This window comes from Metopolophium dirhodum, chromosome 6 (assembly GCF_019925205.1).
Source record: "Metopolophium dirhodum isolate CAU chromosome 6, ASM1992520v1, whole genome shotgun sequence".
NCBI classification, from domain to species: domain Eukaryota; kingdom Metazoa; phylum Arthropoda; class Insecta; order Hemiptera; family Aphididae; genus Metopolophium; species Metopolophium dirhodum.
In genome coordinates, this window is record NC_083565.1 from 8,975,433 (window position 1) to 8,994,524 (window position 19,092).

At 31.5% G+C, this 19,092-nt stretch overlaps 1 protein-coding gene across 1 annotated transcript in view; it reads right to left on the reverse strand.

The window, feature by feature from the left end:
• Positions 1-3,951: 3,951 nt before the first annotated feature.
• LOC132947397 (transmembrane channel-like protein) overlaps positions 3,952-19,092 on the reverse strand; it is a 60,501-nt gene continuing 45,360 nt past the window's right edge. The window contains exons 12-15 of the mRNA XM_061017673.1: positions 18,211-18,810; positions 13,645-13,858; positions 9,294-9,909; positions 3,952-5,550 (exon numbers count right to left, since the gene is read on the reverse strand). Of these exons, the coding sequence (XP_060873656.1) occupies positions 9,317-9,909; positions 13,645-13,858; positions 18,211-18,810 (1,407 nt within the window). The 3' untranslated portion in view covers positions 3,952-5,550; positions 9,294-9,316. The remainder of the gene's footprint in view (positions 5,551-9,293; positions 9,910-13,644; positions 13,859-18,210; positions 18,811-19,092) is intronic.

Here is a 19,092-nt window from a genome sequence, read left to right on the forward strand (position 1 = left end):
TTCAGTCGTGTCTCAAGTCTCGACCATAATATTACGTTCAATAGTTTTAATACAATATACTAAAAACTTTTTATGCTAATAGCATAGGGCCGTTATTACAATTGTCTACATCACACTAGTTTAGCAGGGGTATTTAGTTGCCAGATTGTTATTTAATCGTCCGTAGCTATAAAATCAAAACATTGCTGTTTTATATAAAACAAATTGTATAAGACTAGTTTTATTATAATTAAATATGTACTATGGTCCAGTTGTTAAATTTGTCAAAGACCTTTTATTTCAATGAAGACCAAGATGTATTTTGATTATGCGAGTATATTATATTTTCCACGACAGAGCATGGTCCAGAAAAAGGGGTTCATCAAGTTCTCGTAACAAAATCAAATTATAGCAGTGAGTTTGAATTTTATTATTATGATAATTGTATTTTTTTTAATAGTTTATTTACACATTAATATAATATGATTTTTCTGTTAATTTTTGGTTAAACGAGTACTGTTGACATTTATTGTTTTAATACATAATATAAAAAATGTATGAGCATTATACATTTTAAAAATGCTGGCATAAAAGTATATATACAGATATTTATATTTTATTATATTATCATAACAGCTAATATTATGTAAACTGGCAATTAAATTGTCTACCTAAAATAGTATTTATTCCATTATTTTCTACATTTCTAAATACCTAATAAAAAAGTAATTATTTGAATACATTTTTGATGAGCTTGTCCAGCTCTGTACCTAGATTTTATGTATATAATATAGGTAATATTAAACTGATTCGGAATGAATCACGGACGTTTTGCCCCTGCCGCTTTGACTCATAAAAAAATTAGCCCACAGACGTTTCGTCCTCGTCTATTATTAAGATAGGACATTTGGCCCCCGTGAGTCAATATTATCGTCGTTGTCGTCGTCATCTTTGTCGCCGAACAACTCAAACAAAATTGGTAATTTCACATGTTAGGAAATCCCTAAAAATAATATTTAAAAAAAGTTATTAGTTTTAATAATAATAATAATTATAGTAATATAATATTAATAAATAATATATATATATAACTCCAAAGGGTAAGAGTACAGTATTGAAAGACTAAAATTATCATTAATTTAACACATGAAGACATTGGTTGAAATAACTGAGAATAAATTAAACATCAATATTCAAATTATAAATACAAATTTTATTAGCTTAGAACAGAAATCGAAAAAATCTAATTTAGGAATTTTATTACAAGTTGTTGGTAGGCAATCCCCACATAGTAATATAAATTATATTGAAATTGTACGTTTTGAAATTTTAAATTAAAAAAAGCCATTTAAACGTAGTGATTTAAAATACCGGGGACCAAACGTCCTGTGGGCAGGTAAAAAAACATCACATAACTCCCGGGGGTCAAATGACAAATGTTCTATCTTAGTAATAGACGGGGACGAAACGACGGGGGCGAAACGTCCTTTTTACAATTCGGAATATGGGTACGGCCACCGTCGTGTACTATATATACGGCTGCTACCGGTTACGGCACGCACTCGCAGTCTCGTACCCGCGCACCTGCACATTGCTGTCGAACGACCTACCCTATTCTTGCCGCAATAATAACTTCATGTTTACCCGAAAAATGTTTCAATAATATACGATGGGCTTTTTCATCGCCATATCACACGACGAGTTTATTTATTTTGCACGATTAAATGAAAAATATATTGTAAGAAGATAATTTTTTTCTATATAGGTTCCCGCCGCGGAATAAGATCATTACTGGGCGGCGGACCGTTTCGCGCAGCCGGTTTTTGATTGGTTCCCCGAAACACCTGTTAACGATTATACATCGGTGTTGCAAATATCAACCGCATACACTGTATTGTTTTATAGACACGAAAACGACTGTTGTCGCGTTCAGTATGCGATAGCGGCGGAGGAAGTTGTTTTGAATTCAGATATAAAATATACAACGTTGAAACTTTCGATCGTGCGTTCATGTCTCCCATGTGGCCATATTATAACGTACATTTCTCTACCCTCCCTCTAATATTCAAAATATTACAATTTTTTCATGCAAGTAATACCTATGTATTTGCACGACTATTTTCGTGATTTGCACGCAATGAGATTACGCGTAAAATCAACAATTTCCAGTGGTGGGGAGGTGAGCAGGAAAATGTTTATTTAGTCCCAACAGACATATAATTATGTTTATATCAGAATGTGGGGGAGGGGGCAGAGAAAGAGTATTATGAGTACTATTTTGTTTTTTTGCATATATGAATCATCCGTTCACGACCAATAAAAATAATATTGATAAAATAAATGTAAGATAAATGCATTCTTATTCAACATTTTTACATACATTATGCGTTTCGAATAAAAACACGTCGTAATATTGTATTATTTATTTAAATCAATAGGAATATTTAGGTAGGTATATTATTAAATATTATTTTTTATCTAAACGTAATGTTCTTCTATTATATGTTAGTAAACCGATACATTCAAATAAAAATAAACAAATGTTAATTTTTATATCACATGATTTTACTTTAATTCACGCATGCTTATATTTATGTATTTATTATTTTTAATATTAGTAATATAACAGTTGTCTGGAATGATATATTTTTTCCCATTTAAACACACAAATACGGACAAAAATTGGTTTTCATATAACAAAACAACCTCCGCCGAGGGTTTGTTGTAGCCCTCTGCAAAAACACGTTATCGAGGAACGTCATGCTGCGAGCTACACACACTAAAATAATATACTGTAACCGTCGTGAAACGTGGAATGTGTGTCGTCGACATGTGGTCAGTGCCGGTGGGGTGGACCCTGCGCCGGAATCACTCGAATAGGCGACACACAAAAAAAAGGTACAAAAGAATCCAGTATTGTATTTTTTTTTAAATAGATGGTGGTGTTACAATGAGTAATAGAGTCCGGAGATTTCCAAACTGTGGGTCGCAATACTGTATTTTTGAAGGGTCGCGGAATGTTTTGAAATATACATATTAAATTGTTTATAATAATTAATAATTAATATTAGATTACTATAGAATTTAATATATATTTTAAACTTCTAATACGAGTATATTATATAGTATTTTCCGTGCAACTATATTATACAATTATTTTCGTATAAATGAAGTTTAGTTCACATGTTATTATTGAATTATTTTATCATAATCCTCGAAAATTATGAGTGCACCAGTGACGTGTCATCACAACGCTACTGTACTAAAAGTCATCTTAAAGTAGCGACATATATGATAAAAAATAAGGTCATTAGTGTGTTGTGGTTTGCCAAAATTTAAAAATATTCCCAAATGAGCCGTACCATAAAAAGTTTGGGAATTTTCGAGTAAGACGATACTATACGTTATAATATTAATATTTACGGCGGCGAGTCTATGTACCCCGATTAACGTGTAGGTAAAACAAACAGACTAGTTGTCAGATTCCGAAATAATACCGAAAAGCCTGGTGGCTGACACCCATTGACTTTTGGGTCCTGACTCTTTCCAAATAAAATATTTTTTTAATGAACTCTTTAAAATAAATTTCAAAAAATAAAATACAATAATATATTCATATTACGAACAATATTACTAAATGCTAGATGCATAATAAATTAATATTTGATTGCAATATGATAATGTTAGTAAATTAATGAATATGGGAGTAACACGCACAATAATTAGAAAATGTCCTATATTAAACTTTAACTAAAAATAATACTTACATGTGGACTGTGGTCCTATATTTTTTAGGTTAAGAGTAGATCAATTATTAATTACATAGTCTAATACAATAATTAAAAACATTACAGAAGAGTAAAATTAAACAACAAAACATGATTAATAATGTATTTAATAATATCAATAAAATATAAATTATTATCACGATCAATATAATTTATTACCTATATAATAATTATTATTATTTATACATTTAAAACTTTTTTTAGAATTTCTTGCTTGTGAACAAAAAGTAGTGATAAAAACAAATAAAATTATACAAAATATTTGTTTAAATCAGAAAATTATATCGTTACGCCAAAACCCAAAATTGTTGTACAAAACTTTCTCAAGCATCTGTAAAATTTTATATCCAAATATATCCAAAAATTCTTTAATTAAATCTTGTAGAAACTATTCTAAGTTAGCCGAATTCCGCGTCATGGGTAGTTAGTACTTAATAAGCTAGTACTTACCAAAATGGTTATATTTAGTAGAATTTTCATAACATATTCTAATCATTGGTAACCAAAATTTACCCGAAATTTAAGATTCTTGATTTAACTCCAATACCACATCAATTAATTTTATGAACATTTTGCTATGTCAAATAAATCGTTTTGAAAGGTATCGAAGTAGCGGGAAGACGTGGTATCGAAAATTGAAATTATACAATTCCTTGTAAGTTACAAAAATAACCATCGCGGTTATATTTCTTTAAAAAATGGTTACAAAATCTTGAGATTTGCATGATTACTCCTAATAACTTTATTCATTTAATTTATTTAAATGTATCTACGATGAAATATTGAAAAATATTATCTACATAGAGATTTAGGTTAGGTATTTGAACTTACGTATCATGTTATTCTAAATTGTATAACTATATGGTATTATAGCTTATAGTATACGTATCACAAAATAAGAAATTCAAATTCATTGGTATATCAATGTCTTATATGTGTATCTGATATGCGAAGAGCGCAGCTGCACCCTCTTAAATATATATACAATATTTGACTTGAGTATCTATATTTAGTGCTATAACAGTACAGTATATATTATATATACCGTGTATACTCAAAATCAGGGTACACACTATAACTCAGTACCTACGCATATTTTTTAATTCTTTTTGCGGGACATGTGACTAAACTATTGGGGCATAAATTTCGAAATTCCAATGACTTACAATTTTTTAACTTTTGTATTTTGTGCATGCGCATCGACTTCAGTGTTTTCGTTTACCCTGTTTTTGTGGACACACGGAGTATATATATATATATATAAATAATATAAATTATTTATTTATTTAATATATATTATACAAAAGTGTTGACTCGAAGAGAAAGAGATAATCAGCATAACGATAAATACTGTATTCAAACTTAAACGTTTAAGAATACTAATAAAAAAAAAATTAAAATTGTATTCAAAGTTAAACCATTATGACTAAACATTTTTCAGTAAAATTATATAATATGTTTTTAATAATTTATGAATTCAACAACAACTACACGATTACAATATAGCCTCAAATCTCAATATATAGACTTAAGTATGGTCGTGTTTTAACAGTGACGTGCAGATATTTAATAATATAATATAGTTCTGAACTAGGTACAGTGGTATACTATAAACAATGACGTGCTAAGAAACTAATCATTTGACACCTACACTGATTAATATATAATGCAATATAATTTGTATTATAGTATTTTGTTGTAATATAGACGAGAAAGATTTTTCTTAGATGTCAGGACAAATTCGAAATCCAACCGGTGCTTCCGAAAAGTATGTTCTTTGAAACTGTAAAACAAAATATTATTAATGAAATTATAGGTCGTGTGCCGATGTAAGTATGACTGTTTCAGTTATTTGTGGGTATGTAGTTTACGGTAACACACAGGTTATCATTTGCGTATTATCCGTATTCTATATAATAAACTACTTCAAAAAACTTACATCATCGTTATTGTTTATCGTCGTATTAATTTTTTTTTATAATTATTTTATTTATTAAAATAACTATATGAGTTCAACCCCACAAATTAAATAAAAATTGGTGTGTCGACGTCAAGTATCATAATTATATGTATTAATATTTGTATACATCATATAATATATCATAGGCAATAAACTAATAACAAAAAACGTCATCTTATATTGGCTTTAAGAAAAAGCACAATCAACTCTAAACTGAGTACTTAAATTATTACCTAAGGCGGTTCAAACATTATTCACATAATTTCACTAGGTTATAAATATGGCCTGAAATTATATGCACTAAAAATGTACGAAATATGCATGCATTTGTACACTGATAATCATTCAAATATGCAAAATTATGCAAACAAAAATGCATTTTAATTAATAATTAAATTAATAGGAGCGGGAATACGTGTACCAGGTACCTAGTTGTATTATATTATACGACTTGTATCCATATTTTTTGATATGAAACAAAATCACTTTGTTCGTATACATCGAATTATTAGTTTTCCTTAATGTTGACCCGCCCGGAATAGTCCGGAAAAACGAACGAATAATAGTAAAGCAAATGGATATGAAACACTTCTGTATTCGTAAAATACAAAAATATGCAGTACACGTCAAAAAATGACAAAATATGCAAAAATATGCAAAGTAAAACTTTGTATTCCGGATCTATTGACAATAATTCAAACTTGTAGCTTATCTAGCTACTTTTTGGACAGTTAAAAAAATATGCAAATGCATGTAAGTCCGGACCATAGTTATAAAGTATGGGTATGGGTTATATGATCATGTCTCCATTGTATGTACATATAGATATTTTAATTACAATTTTTTGAATTGTTGATATCCATTTTCATATACATTGTCTAAACTACTAAAATTTGATTAATCTAATTTATTCTAATTAATTTCACAGGAAATACCATGAATAAAACGACACTCTACCGTCTCATGATAAAAAGGTACCTTCTCCTTATATATATTCCTAAAAAAAATTAAGGGTCATCAACCATTTGTGTAAATTGTGTATAATATTTTACTATTAATTTGTGCACTTATTTCAAAAAATGTGTTCTTTAGGGCCAGTTGTACCAGCCTCGGTTAAACTTCGATTAAGCTTAATCAGCTGATAACAGATATTTAACCGGGAAAATTCGGCAGATTAAACTCCGGTTAACTTTAATCAGAGATGGTACAACTGGCCCTTGGACAAAGTTTAAGTACTTACAAATATCGTGGTACCCGTGTAATCGTATTCACCCAAAAAATATTGTTAAAATGTGTTTTAAATCTTAACTAATATAGTATTACTATTTTAATTTCAATTTTAACCCAATCGCACTTTTGTTTTATTGGATATTTATATTATTATAATCCATAAAAGTATAAAACTATGTAGGTATAATAATCAACATAAGTAATCTATATCTATAATTATATCGTATTTTTTAAAATATGAAATATTGCAATTTATTTTGTATTATTATTAAATAAATTGTTAGAGTTTGTCTTGATTACAAATAATTAAATAATAAATATACTATTGTTTCTGTTCCCAAACAATTTGTTAGATTTTCGATATTCACGTAAAAGTGGAATATTGAACACTAGATAACATTTCTAAAATGGGCGCAGATGGTTGTTATACCTAAATGATGTACAGTATTTTTAAAGGCAGATAATTTATGGTATATTATAACTTATAAGCAAACGGGTGGTATCTGTTTTACCAAAAGTGTGCCTCCCCCCTTCAATACTCGTGACCACCAAAAATGTACCTTTTCCTTTTCTACCGATACTCGTTTTCACCAAATGAGTATTGACCACATAACCACCAAAACAATTTCTATACTATTAAAATCTGTAATTCAGTAAGTTTATTTAGAACACTAGGTAGGTACATGATATAATAAACTAGGTATGATGGCAACGAATTTTCGTATAATGTTTCGCAAAGATGGCGACGGCTTTTTGCCACTTTTCATTGGTTTAGATAATATTATCATAATGAGAAATTTAAAAACGACGAAAGACCAGCGCCATTTTTTGTCAGAGTGATGGTCGGCGGGTGAAGAGGATGCGTATCACGATGTGTGCATCATACCTAGTTTATTAGATCATGGGTAGGTGGTATATATTATACTGAAAAACTGTGAATATACATATTAATAAAATAATTTTTATATAACTATAATTATTATAAAAATAATTAAGCACTAATAATAGCTCTGTGTCGGCATAAAAAAAATGTAATTACTTATATTATAATATAGTTTTATTTTTAAATTCAAAACACTAATTTTAATCATGCAATGTTAATTTGTTTAATAAATACAAATTAATATATATTTAGTTTTACAATTAGTTTATAATTGTTTTTTTCTTATTGTACCTACCGTATAGACACTTTAATATCTCTTTCTAATAATATATTAGAATAATAATTATACACGATCAATTTTTATTATTGGCCCGAGCGAAGTATAGCCTTTCTATCTCTAATCACAACGTATATTACATTATCATTCCGCTATCTCTTACAAAGCGATTGGACCAACCGTCATGATACTTGAAATATTTATTCATTATTATCTGAAGGGTGCAAATAAATTAAGTTTAGCGTTTCTAGATGCTGTCATAAAGTATTAAAGTAATTACTAATTATAATTAATTACTCATCTACAAAATAAAAAGTATATGTCTGGGCTGATTAATCAGCGTACATATTTATGATAGCTAGAGACTTAAAAGTTGTATTGTACCTACGTACCACAATGTAAGGTTGCACTGATAAATGATTTTTAAAAATTTATTTTTTAATGATGGGCATACACGGTGGTTTTGTTTCGGCAAACAGGATTACAGGAATCAAATATTTTGAAAATCAACAACGGTAAAGTTATAATAGAACGGCAAGATGAGTTGTATAACGCTTGTGGAATTTATAGCAATAATATATAAAAACTTTTACGTTAAATGTTATATTTTATCTAAATCTAGAAACCAAAATATATTATATGAAAATGCTGTGATAAATCAATCATACATGAATTATACTTGTTATGATACTATATTCAATGTGTTGTGATATTAAAGATATATATCTTGAAAATATATAACAATATGATTGAATACCTATCGATCCACCCAACTTTTGTCCACGCACAAGCCACACACCTATAGTATATAATATATTATTTTATAAATAAATATATTTATGGGTACTTATCAGACAGACCCACGACTTTGATACCGGTAAAGAGAATAATATTATTATTGTTATAAACATAATTTTATTAAAATGTTATATTGTATTAGGTATACTGTTTTTTCAATACTTACTATTTTTAAATAAACTTACTATAGGTACCTATATTACAACTTTTAACATCGAAGTATAGAAACTGTTTTGGTGGACACGTGGTCAATATATTATTTGGTAGAAATGGAAAAGGTACACTTTTGATGGAGACGTGTTATGCCTAACTGCCATCCTACATGACTTTCGTATAACAAATGTAAAATCAAACAAAAGTGACACGCAAACTACTTACGGTGTAAATCTGTTGTCTTCTATTTATTCTTGTTGATTTTGCAGCTCTTCTACGTATTTTTGTCTTCTTCTCCTCGCCTCTTTGTACAATATCTGCGCCAACTTGAGCCTAGCCCTCTGCTTGACAGGCTGATCTACGGCAGTCACGGGACCTCCATCCTCAACGACGGCGCCTCCGACCGGAAGTTCAGCGGCTGTGGTCCTATGATGTGACCCGGAAACGTGTGAGGCAGCGGCGACCTGAGGTTGGACTGTTTCACGGATTTCCGGTACTGCTTCCGACTGATCCGACGACTCGGACTCAGACGACGCGTGCCGGACCACTTTGGACTTTTTCCACTTGCGCAGCGTCATTGCTGTGTCCCGGGGTTCTTCACTTCTCGACGGCCGTCGGAGGTGGTGGTAGAGATGCTGCTGGTGATGGTGGTGATGATGGTGATGGTGTTGCAGTTGGGGTGGCTGATGGTGGTGATGATTGCGTTGGAGCTTCGTGGGCTGAGGTTGCGTCTGCTGTTGCTGTTGATCTTCTCGACTGGGTTGGTGTTTATTTTTGGGCTGCTGATCCTCCGCTTCAATGTGTACGAGTTTCTCACGCACTTTGTCCAACACCTCATTTTCTGTGTTATAATTGAAAAAAATTATTCTATCAGTCTCCAAAAATGACTGAAGGTATCAGTAATATAGAACTGGGTTTGCAATACTACTTTTATTACTTCTATAATTACTACAGTCTAATTTTAGTTTTCAAACTTAAAAATCAGTGCGATGGTTTATTGAAAGTATTTTGTATATAATACAAAAACGTAAAACGCTGACGATTAAATGTTTAAATATTTAAATTAGGTACTACTGTTACGGTTAAATCGATAAATAATACAATACATAATTTTGAAAAAACAATCGTTTTAATTAATATAAAACAAACATATTATTACCTAATATGTTAATAGTTATTATTTTATACGTGAATATAGGTATTATCATCCTAATAATAATAAATAATAAACGAGTTTGCAGGTTTAATATTTTTAACGGGAAATCATGGACCATCGCCGATTCTAGGCTTGCTGCAGGTACCTATATTAGTTATTCGCCAAAATGTTTTAATCCTAATTTATATTCATTAGAAAACGTACTTGTAAACGACTTCTTTACACTTATAAATTAATTTTTTAAGTCCAATATTATAATCATTTTAAAAATCCTAATATTTTAAATTTTAAGACAAATTTTCAAGGGTAAAGTGTTTTTTCTCTCTTCTTACTTACTTGCCTATTTTAAATATAATAACAAAAAATTTACGAATTTAAATCACAGTATAAAGTTCTATAATTTAATTAATATTTTCTCTACTAAGTATAAATGGAAAATATAGATACCTATCATAATATTGCTATTAATAAATAATAATACCTAATGGTTTTATATAAAAATGAAGTGTATAATTGTGAAATTTTAGATTTTAAATTTGACATTGTATCACATCTTTAGTTTATGAACAACGTTTCAATACCTATTTATTAGTCTAAAATAATGTATAAGAAATAGTTGATAAGATGAAGTGACAAATTTAAAATTTGTTAAATAATAATGGTTTTAAAAAAGAAAATTACTACTTACAGTATTCAATAAATGCTTACACATATAAAAGGGTTTTAAAATGCAAACAGTTATATTTTTCACTTGCCCACGTTAACTGCGATGAAGTCAAACTAAAAATTTTAAAATTTAATTTATTAACTATGTATTTGATGATATATTATTATACATACATCATAATAGTATTATCAATTATCATTATATAGAAAATTGTATGCAAAATTTAGACTCACAACTTTTAAGTCTTATTGTGATAATATCGTTATAATAATATAGTATATAGGTAATATAATTATTGACTATTCGTTCGGTAAATAAAAAATACTCGAAAAACAAATTGATTTGGTTACCTATTATATATACCTATCTATAATGAGAATTGAGTGTACCTATGTATTTCATACAACATTATTTTTTATTTTGTTTTTGAACTCAAATCTAGAATTTATTCACCAAACAAATAATATTTTCGGAAAAAGGCTGAATCGCGATCGATAAACTATTATTATACTAGGCCAGTGTCCATTCGGACGGGAGAGTTTGTCATTAACAACCACGCACTACACCGTCACCATTAAGTTGTAGTTATACCGGTACGTGCATATAGTGCGGTTCACTAAATCCCGCCACGCGAGTGCGTTATTTATTCAGTCTTTTGAATTATTAAATGCTCCCGGATTGGTATAAGGGTTTTATTTACGTCCCGGGCAAAGGGGGGTGAGGTCGGTCGGCCGGGGACGCGGCGGCACCGTCGATTATCATTTTATGTTTATCGCTGATCTGTATTATCTACTACTACTACTACTACGTATAGTTTAAGCTATATAGTATACGTATATATTAATTGTATATACTGCAGTTGGACACGTGTGACGTGTCTATATATTATTATTACAGGTACTTACACAGATTTGTACTTTATATGCCTACAACTACGATTATAATATACTACTATGGCACTATAGTCTGTGTTATAATAATCTCAACGTCACTTATCAGAGTGCCATTTTTAGTTTTTATCGCACTGAACGCCAACGGTAATCGGAATATCGTGTACGTTGTAGGTATTATAGTGCATTATACATAGTATACAGTAACACTATACTATATAGTATATAATATAAGCATTACAAACGTTAAACTGAAAACACTGCATTTACTTATGATTTTATATTGTGAATTGTGATAAATGTTTACAATCGGCATTTGTTATTTCCACAGTCCACACCAACGCGACGGCCGGAATAGCCGAATTGATCAATTTGACACATTTTATTATTATATATATATATATTATATATAGATCATGTTTATTGTACCTAACGTCGATCTTAACCATTTTGTATCCATATAATAGTAATATACTGATATGCAATAATAATTGTAATAAAAATAGGTAGGCATATTGCTTGAAAATATTTTAGCTTGATGATCAAAAGCCTTGATCGATGCCAGAATAGCTGATAGTGTATGACTACACAATTATAATTTAATACTAGGACTAGGATTTAAATGACGTTAAAAATATGAAAAATGCTCTTACAAATATCAAAAATGGCCTTTCAAAAAATACAATTATGATCTAAGAAAATTACCAAGAATTAACCTAGGATATCGTCAGAAATCAAGATATTTTTTTTAATCGTTTTATCTAAACACCGGATTACCAGATTATGTTGTTTTGGTACAATATGTGTATTTATATATTATTATATATATATTTTCGTAATGTTACTAGAAATAGGTGAAAAATAACCTAAAAAAAAATAATGCCTTAAAAATGCACTCAAACATCAAACACCTCAAAAAACACGAAAAATGACCAAAAAAGAAGGTTGTCGACATAATTTTTAGTGTGTACTTGTAACACATTCATTTCTTGGAAAGTATTATGTCAAGCATTTTAGAAAAAATATGCAAATGCATCGAAATCCAAGCCTTAGTTATTACCGTACTTATTTAACACAATGTACCTAAAAGGAACACATGTAGTATAGGTATTAACCTAATCCATAGTCATTTTGAATTTTTTTTTAAATGTGTGTCTTAATAGGCACTGCATCTCAAAGTGTTTACAAAAATTACCTTGTTTTTAAAATGAAAGTTATAACCACATTTACTTTTATAAGGTTATTGCAAAAACAAGTTAGGAAAGCTCTCATTTCGAGAGTGCTAAATTCCCTGTTTCTAAACGTATTTTACAACGCAATAAATTATGACTCCAAATACAATTTATGTACAGTTACTAAGGACAATAAACAAACACAAATCAACAATATATATCAGCAATCGTAACTATGTACTGGTAATAAATAAATAAAAATCAACAATCGTAACTATGTAGGTACTGGTGTTATAAACATATGTTTAGAAGAAGCCTATAAGGCTGCCAGAACACAATTAATTTTTCTCAAAAACCGAGGTATATTCTCAACGAATATTTCAAAAAACTAGTTTTTCTATTATTAATTTAATAATGATTTATTATTTAATAAGTTAGAGTAAAACAAAAAAAAAGCCCGAAGAAAAATATTATAATGGACATAGGAAAACTGTATTTATTTTATTACTAGATAAGTAAATATATAATATGTCTATGCCACTTGGAACCGGAATATTAAAAATAATATATATTTTAAGGCGGGTTGATTATGAAAAATTGGCCACTTGGTACAGGTTTCCAGTACCTACCAAATTAGCATCCCAATCCGTCCCCCGAGTATAAGTATTATTTCTGGCATGTGCGGTCTTACCCATGAGCTTTTTCTCAGCAATTTTAAACACGGAGCTTGGAACGTCTGTCAGCTGTTTGCTGTCTGGCATTATATGTCTCCACTTTGCCAGCGTTGTGTCCATGCACGTGTAATCGTCGTCGTCATCGTCGCCGACACCACCACCCTGCTTCTTCCTGTTTACTAACTGAAACATTTTTCGACGTTCTTCGGTCCGTTCCCGTCTCAGCTGCGTCTGCGAATATCATGATAATTACAATCACTATTATAGGGACGGTGGTAACATAATATTTTTAGGTGTGGGATTTCACATGCAACATAACTTGCCCCGGACCGTCCGGATGACCAGTGTTACTATCACTTCATCGAAGTCTAAGTGTAGCTGCAATAGTTCAGATGGTTGATGCGGGGGCTAACGCGGACTTATGGCCACCTCTAATAGTTCATGTTTGAGAAGTATACTTAATGTTATGTTAAACCTCGTACTATTGGAACGATTCGATAGTAATTATTATTTTATAACTACCTACTTAGGAACCTACGAATGTAGAAATTAAATTTGATTCCATCACTATCTATTTTTGGAGTCAATAGTTTTAAATCTTTGAAACTTGTACCAAAATCGTCTTGTAGGTACTCTTATTCTGGAAATAATAATGTTTTTTTTATATTTTGTATTAAAATTTACTATTTTATTATTAAATTATTACTTACCTACCTATAAACATTGTCGGCAAGTTTATATATATATATATTTTTTAATAGAAGTACTTCAACTAAATTAATATAAATTATAATATATTAATATTACCCTTGTCTTTAATTATATTAACTGACATTTTGTCTGTTTCATTATGTATATAAAGTGCATGTATTTTGTAGTCATGCGAATTTGTTTGTCTACTTAAATAGGAGCTTTATTATTAATGTAAACATTTATTATTATTATTTATAGTTTTACTGACTGTGTTCTTGTCTTAACTTATTGATGAGTAATATACATAATATTTTAGAAAATTTGTTAAAAGAGGTGACTTCAATTTCAACTTAATCTCCTCAAAAGGTACCTATCCTATATTAGTAAATTACTAATACATAGGTTATTACAATGGGTCATCAAATATGTATGAGAAAACGGTTTGTTGAATGTTAACCGGTAATGACTTTGGTAAACGAACGTGCATAAATATTATAATATGTTTATTTATATAGACTATTAAGTAATTTTATATCGTTAAACGGTTCTTCAGTGACATTCAATTTAACATTTAGGCATTCAGCTAGGTATAATATACTGAATTATTGTGAAGTGAAAATGTAAATTTCAAATGTCTAACCGTCAACAAAACAGTAATATACCTGCTTATGTCTTTTATAGTATATTCCAAAAAAATATTGGTCAATGTTCAGATTTGTATTGTATTAACAGTTAATTTATTTTTATTAAGTTTGCAATGTTAATTGCATTATTCATTCAAAATGTCCCCTCTTTCATCATATATTGTATAATATTATCGTGACGTGTTTTGTGGACAATTAAGATTAATCGATTTCTTCCGTCATTCTGTATCCCTTATTATTCACAATCGTTTTAATTCACGCGGGTTATTGTGCATACACAATTGTATAAATGTAACAATACGTTTTGATCGTCTGCTTAGATTTCTGTTTTAATTAATAACCCAGTGTCGTACAATGGCTGAGTAAACTTTCCGTAAGACAAACTTCTTATTATATTCGTACAACTAAGCAAGTGACAACATTATTTTGAATTTTTATCGCATATATTAAAACAATCCATGAATGGATGTCTAAAACGATTAAGTTTAAATTAAAACTTAATTTTTTTTTAAAGATATAATAAAATAAACAAGTTTTGAGAATTTTAGAGCCAAGGTGCTGCCACCCATCCTTATAAATTTCAATTTTTAAATTAAGTTTACCCGAGTTACATAATTAAATAGAGCCACCTAAAACAACCCCTCCTCTCACGTTAGCACTCCTCATACGCCACATAAAAATACGACAGAGTGGAAGATCGTTTTTATGTTTTAATCATATGATTATTCAAATTATATTTGACATTCTTACATAAATTTAAACTATGATATGAGGGACCATTTTTTTTTTACATTATTTTTGGACTTAGTGGATATGTGACGATTTTATCAAGGTACAGACTATATACATATAGGTATACTACAATGCAAATACGATAAATTCTAAATAGTAGTCGTAGACACGCCACAGTACAAGTAACCTGTGAATAATAAATAAATACCTATGTGATAATGTAGGTATGTGCTTATACTTTAAGCGCTGTCCTTAGTTCGTTACCTTCAGGTTTCGTTGGACTTGAAGTTATGAGGGTCGCAGATATAATATACGCAAGACTCATTTCGCTAGTATGTCGTCGCAATGCACATTACACTTTACGCACCCTCAAATTGCTATCCGAAAACGGTGTTAATCAAAAATCGTCGAGAATCTGACGGCTTGACGATAACAGAAAAACAGTGGGTGGCTACAACAGATTCCCATTAATACATATCAATGAAAAATGTCGCCGTTAAACCGGGTTGCGAATCGCGTAAACCAATATGGACAACGGTCGCGGTATCAAGTGGGCCACTTCGACCACGGTTTCAATTCGGTTATCGCGGTTCACGTTGTGTATGGTGAACTCGCAGAAATAATAATATAATTTTTCGCTATCGGTCAGTCTTCGTGCAATTACAACGATGGCCGTCAATCGTTTTCTTTGCGTCCGCCACTTTTTCTGATTTTCAACGATTCTCGACTTCGACAGCGTGAAGTTCTTAAGTGAGTAGTATAATATATTTGCCAATCCTGGGACAACTCGTCCTCGTCCTCGTCTTTTGCTCGTCCTATTGTGTTCGTCGTCGTTTCTAGTCGGTAACGTAGCCGATGTATTTTATTTACATACGCGCATGCGCTCGTCGGTTCACCTGCCCGCCACGTAGCCGATGAGAAACGACGATGAACACAATGGGACAAGCAAAAGACGAGGACGAGTTGTGTTCGTGTTCGTCGTCGTCGTTTCTCGTCGGCTACGTTGCGGGCAGGTGAACCGACGAGCGCATGCGCGTATGTAAATAAAATACATCGGCTACGTTACCGACTAGAAACGACGATGAACACAATAGGACGAGCAAAAGACGAGCAAAAGACGAGGACGAGTTGTCCCAGGATTGGCAAATATATATATACTGCTTAAGTGTGTTAAGTGTTGTTCATCGTAAACGACTTAAAAAGTCTAGAAAATTCTAAAAAAAAATCTAGAAGTACGCAGTCGTCAACGATCTTTTTTTCCTCGCCTGCCCTGTCATTCGATTCCTGATCAAACCGTTTTCGCATTGACGAGTGCCTGCCTACCTACCTACGACCTACCTATTATTAATAGTGGTGTCCTGATAGACAGTGCTACGAAATTCCAGCGGTAGAGTCTGGTGGTGTATCTTTGTGTATAGCATTTATAAATAATATCGTATTATAATATTATATTAATTGCGAACCACGTAATTTAGGGTCCGACCAAATACACGTCGCTCATTCCAGGTAGATAACGATCCGAGGGCGGCGCATATAGGTAAGCGCGTAAGACGCATATAATGATGTTAGGTACCTATATTATTCAGAGGTTCCTTGTAGCCCTGTCTTAGCAGGGATATACCGTTATTCGTACACTTCTGCAGTTATATCATGACAGTTATATTACCGTTATTTGAAATGTATTTTAATATAATATACATATTATAATGTACCCGCGTGCATCTTAGATAAATTTGTAAAATTCAAGTCAAACCTTGATAAAATATTCACGTTGTTCGCCCTCCGCTGATTTGTATTCATCAAATTATTATCATACAAAGAAGAATAATATGATACATGTACAATTAATTATACATACAAATGGTGGGCTGTAACTTGTAAATTTCCCACTGTATGTATAATTTAAAAAGGTACTACCTATATTATTGGAAGTTGGAACTTTACAGATACAGTACATTTAAAAAAACAAATTATGCTAACACTGAGAGCGTACTCTTGATATCACTAACCGTAATGTTGGTTATATCATGAGCGTACTAAATTCTCGGTTTCTATGCGTATTTTAATACATTTCAATAAAATAATATAATACCATACTATACAATATGTACGTTTGTAAGACACCGAAAACAGTATCTACAACATGTTGGTATGAAGTCTTGATAATAATTAATTTCAAAACATTTAGAATATAAGTTCAGATAACGATAAGTGAGATAAAGTGACAACTTAGTATTAAAAATGTTTGTAGTTTCACAGTTTTAAAAATTTCTATTTGCTTCTACTCTACCAAAAAAACTTGGTTACCTACTTCGTTGTGGAAAATTATAATTATAACATTCACATTTCATTACGTGATAGACATCAATCATTTCATTACACTACAGTTATTTTTTTCCGAGGATCATTATTCATTAATAATAATTGTGCATGGCACGATACTTTTCGTATAATATTATTTTAACTTCGACTCACGACCACCGTACGGGACGCAAGCCGGGTGGGTTCACTTACTTTTAGGTCGTTGTTGGCTTCCCGGAGCGACGACGTGAGCGAGGCCAAGTAGTATATGATAAGGATGAGCAGCAACAGCAGCGGTATGACGATTCCGGGCGACGCTATGTAGTCGAGGACGCGGTGCACATGCGGGTTGGGCACGGCCTTCTTGATCGAATTGGTGAAGATGTGATAGATCTTCTTGTACTGCGAGAACGGGCCGCAGTGCCACGACGGTTCGATCCACACGATGGCGTAGCCGACCGGCAACACGCACAAGAACAGCATCGTGAGGAGCAGGCCCAGGTAGAAGTTGTTGCTCCGGCTGGCCCGGAACACGACGTCGTGCGGCACGTTGCACGTGAGCACCGCCCACGACCGCACGTACATCATGATCATCAACTTGACCACGTTGATGATGGGCAGCCCGGGAGAGAAGAACATGCCCATCCACACCATACCCTGGTTGTTGACCAGGTGCAGTATGTTCTCGGCGATCTTGAAATCGCCGTACTGCGGGAACCGCTTCTCCAGGTTCCAGCACCAGCACCGGTTCATGTACCGCACGAACACAGCACGCGCAAAGTCCACGAATATCGTCGAAATGATTGTCGACACCTGACAAAAATAACGGTAAAAAGATTGTTTTAAATTCCCTGACAGTTGGGTTAGATCGGCCCGGTAGGACTTGAGCTGTAGGTTTCAAACACAAATATTAAAACAGTTAAGAACCGACGTGACGTGATATCATACACAATTAAAATCTGCATTCAATATAAAAACCGTTACCTAAACATGTACAAATATTAATACACAAAACAGAAACCAGTAATAGATTGAAATTATACGTTAATCGCCGAAGTTTAACAACCAAACCGAAAAGAAGGCTTGTAAGCAAAA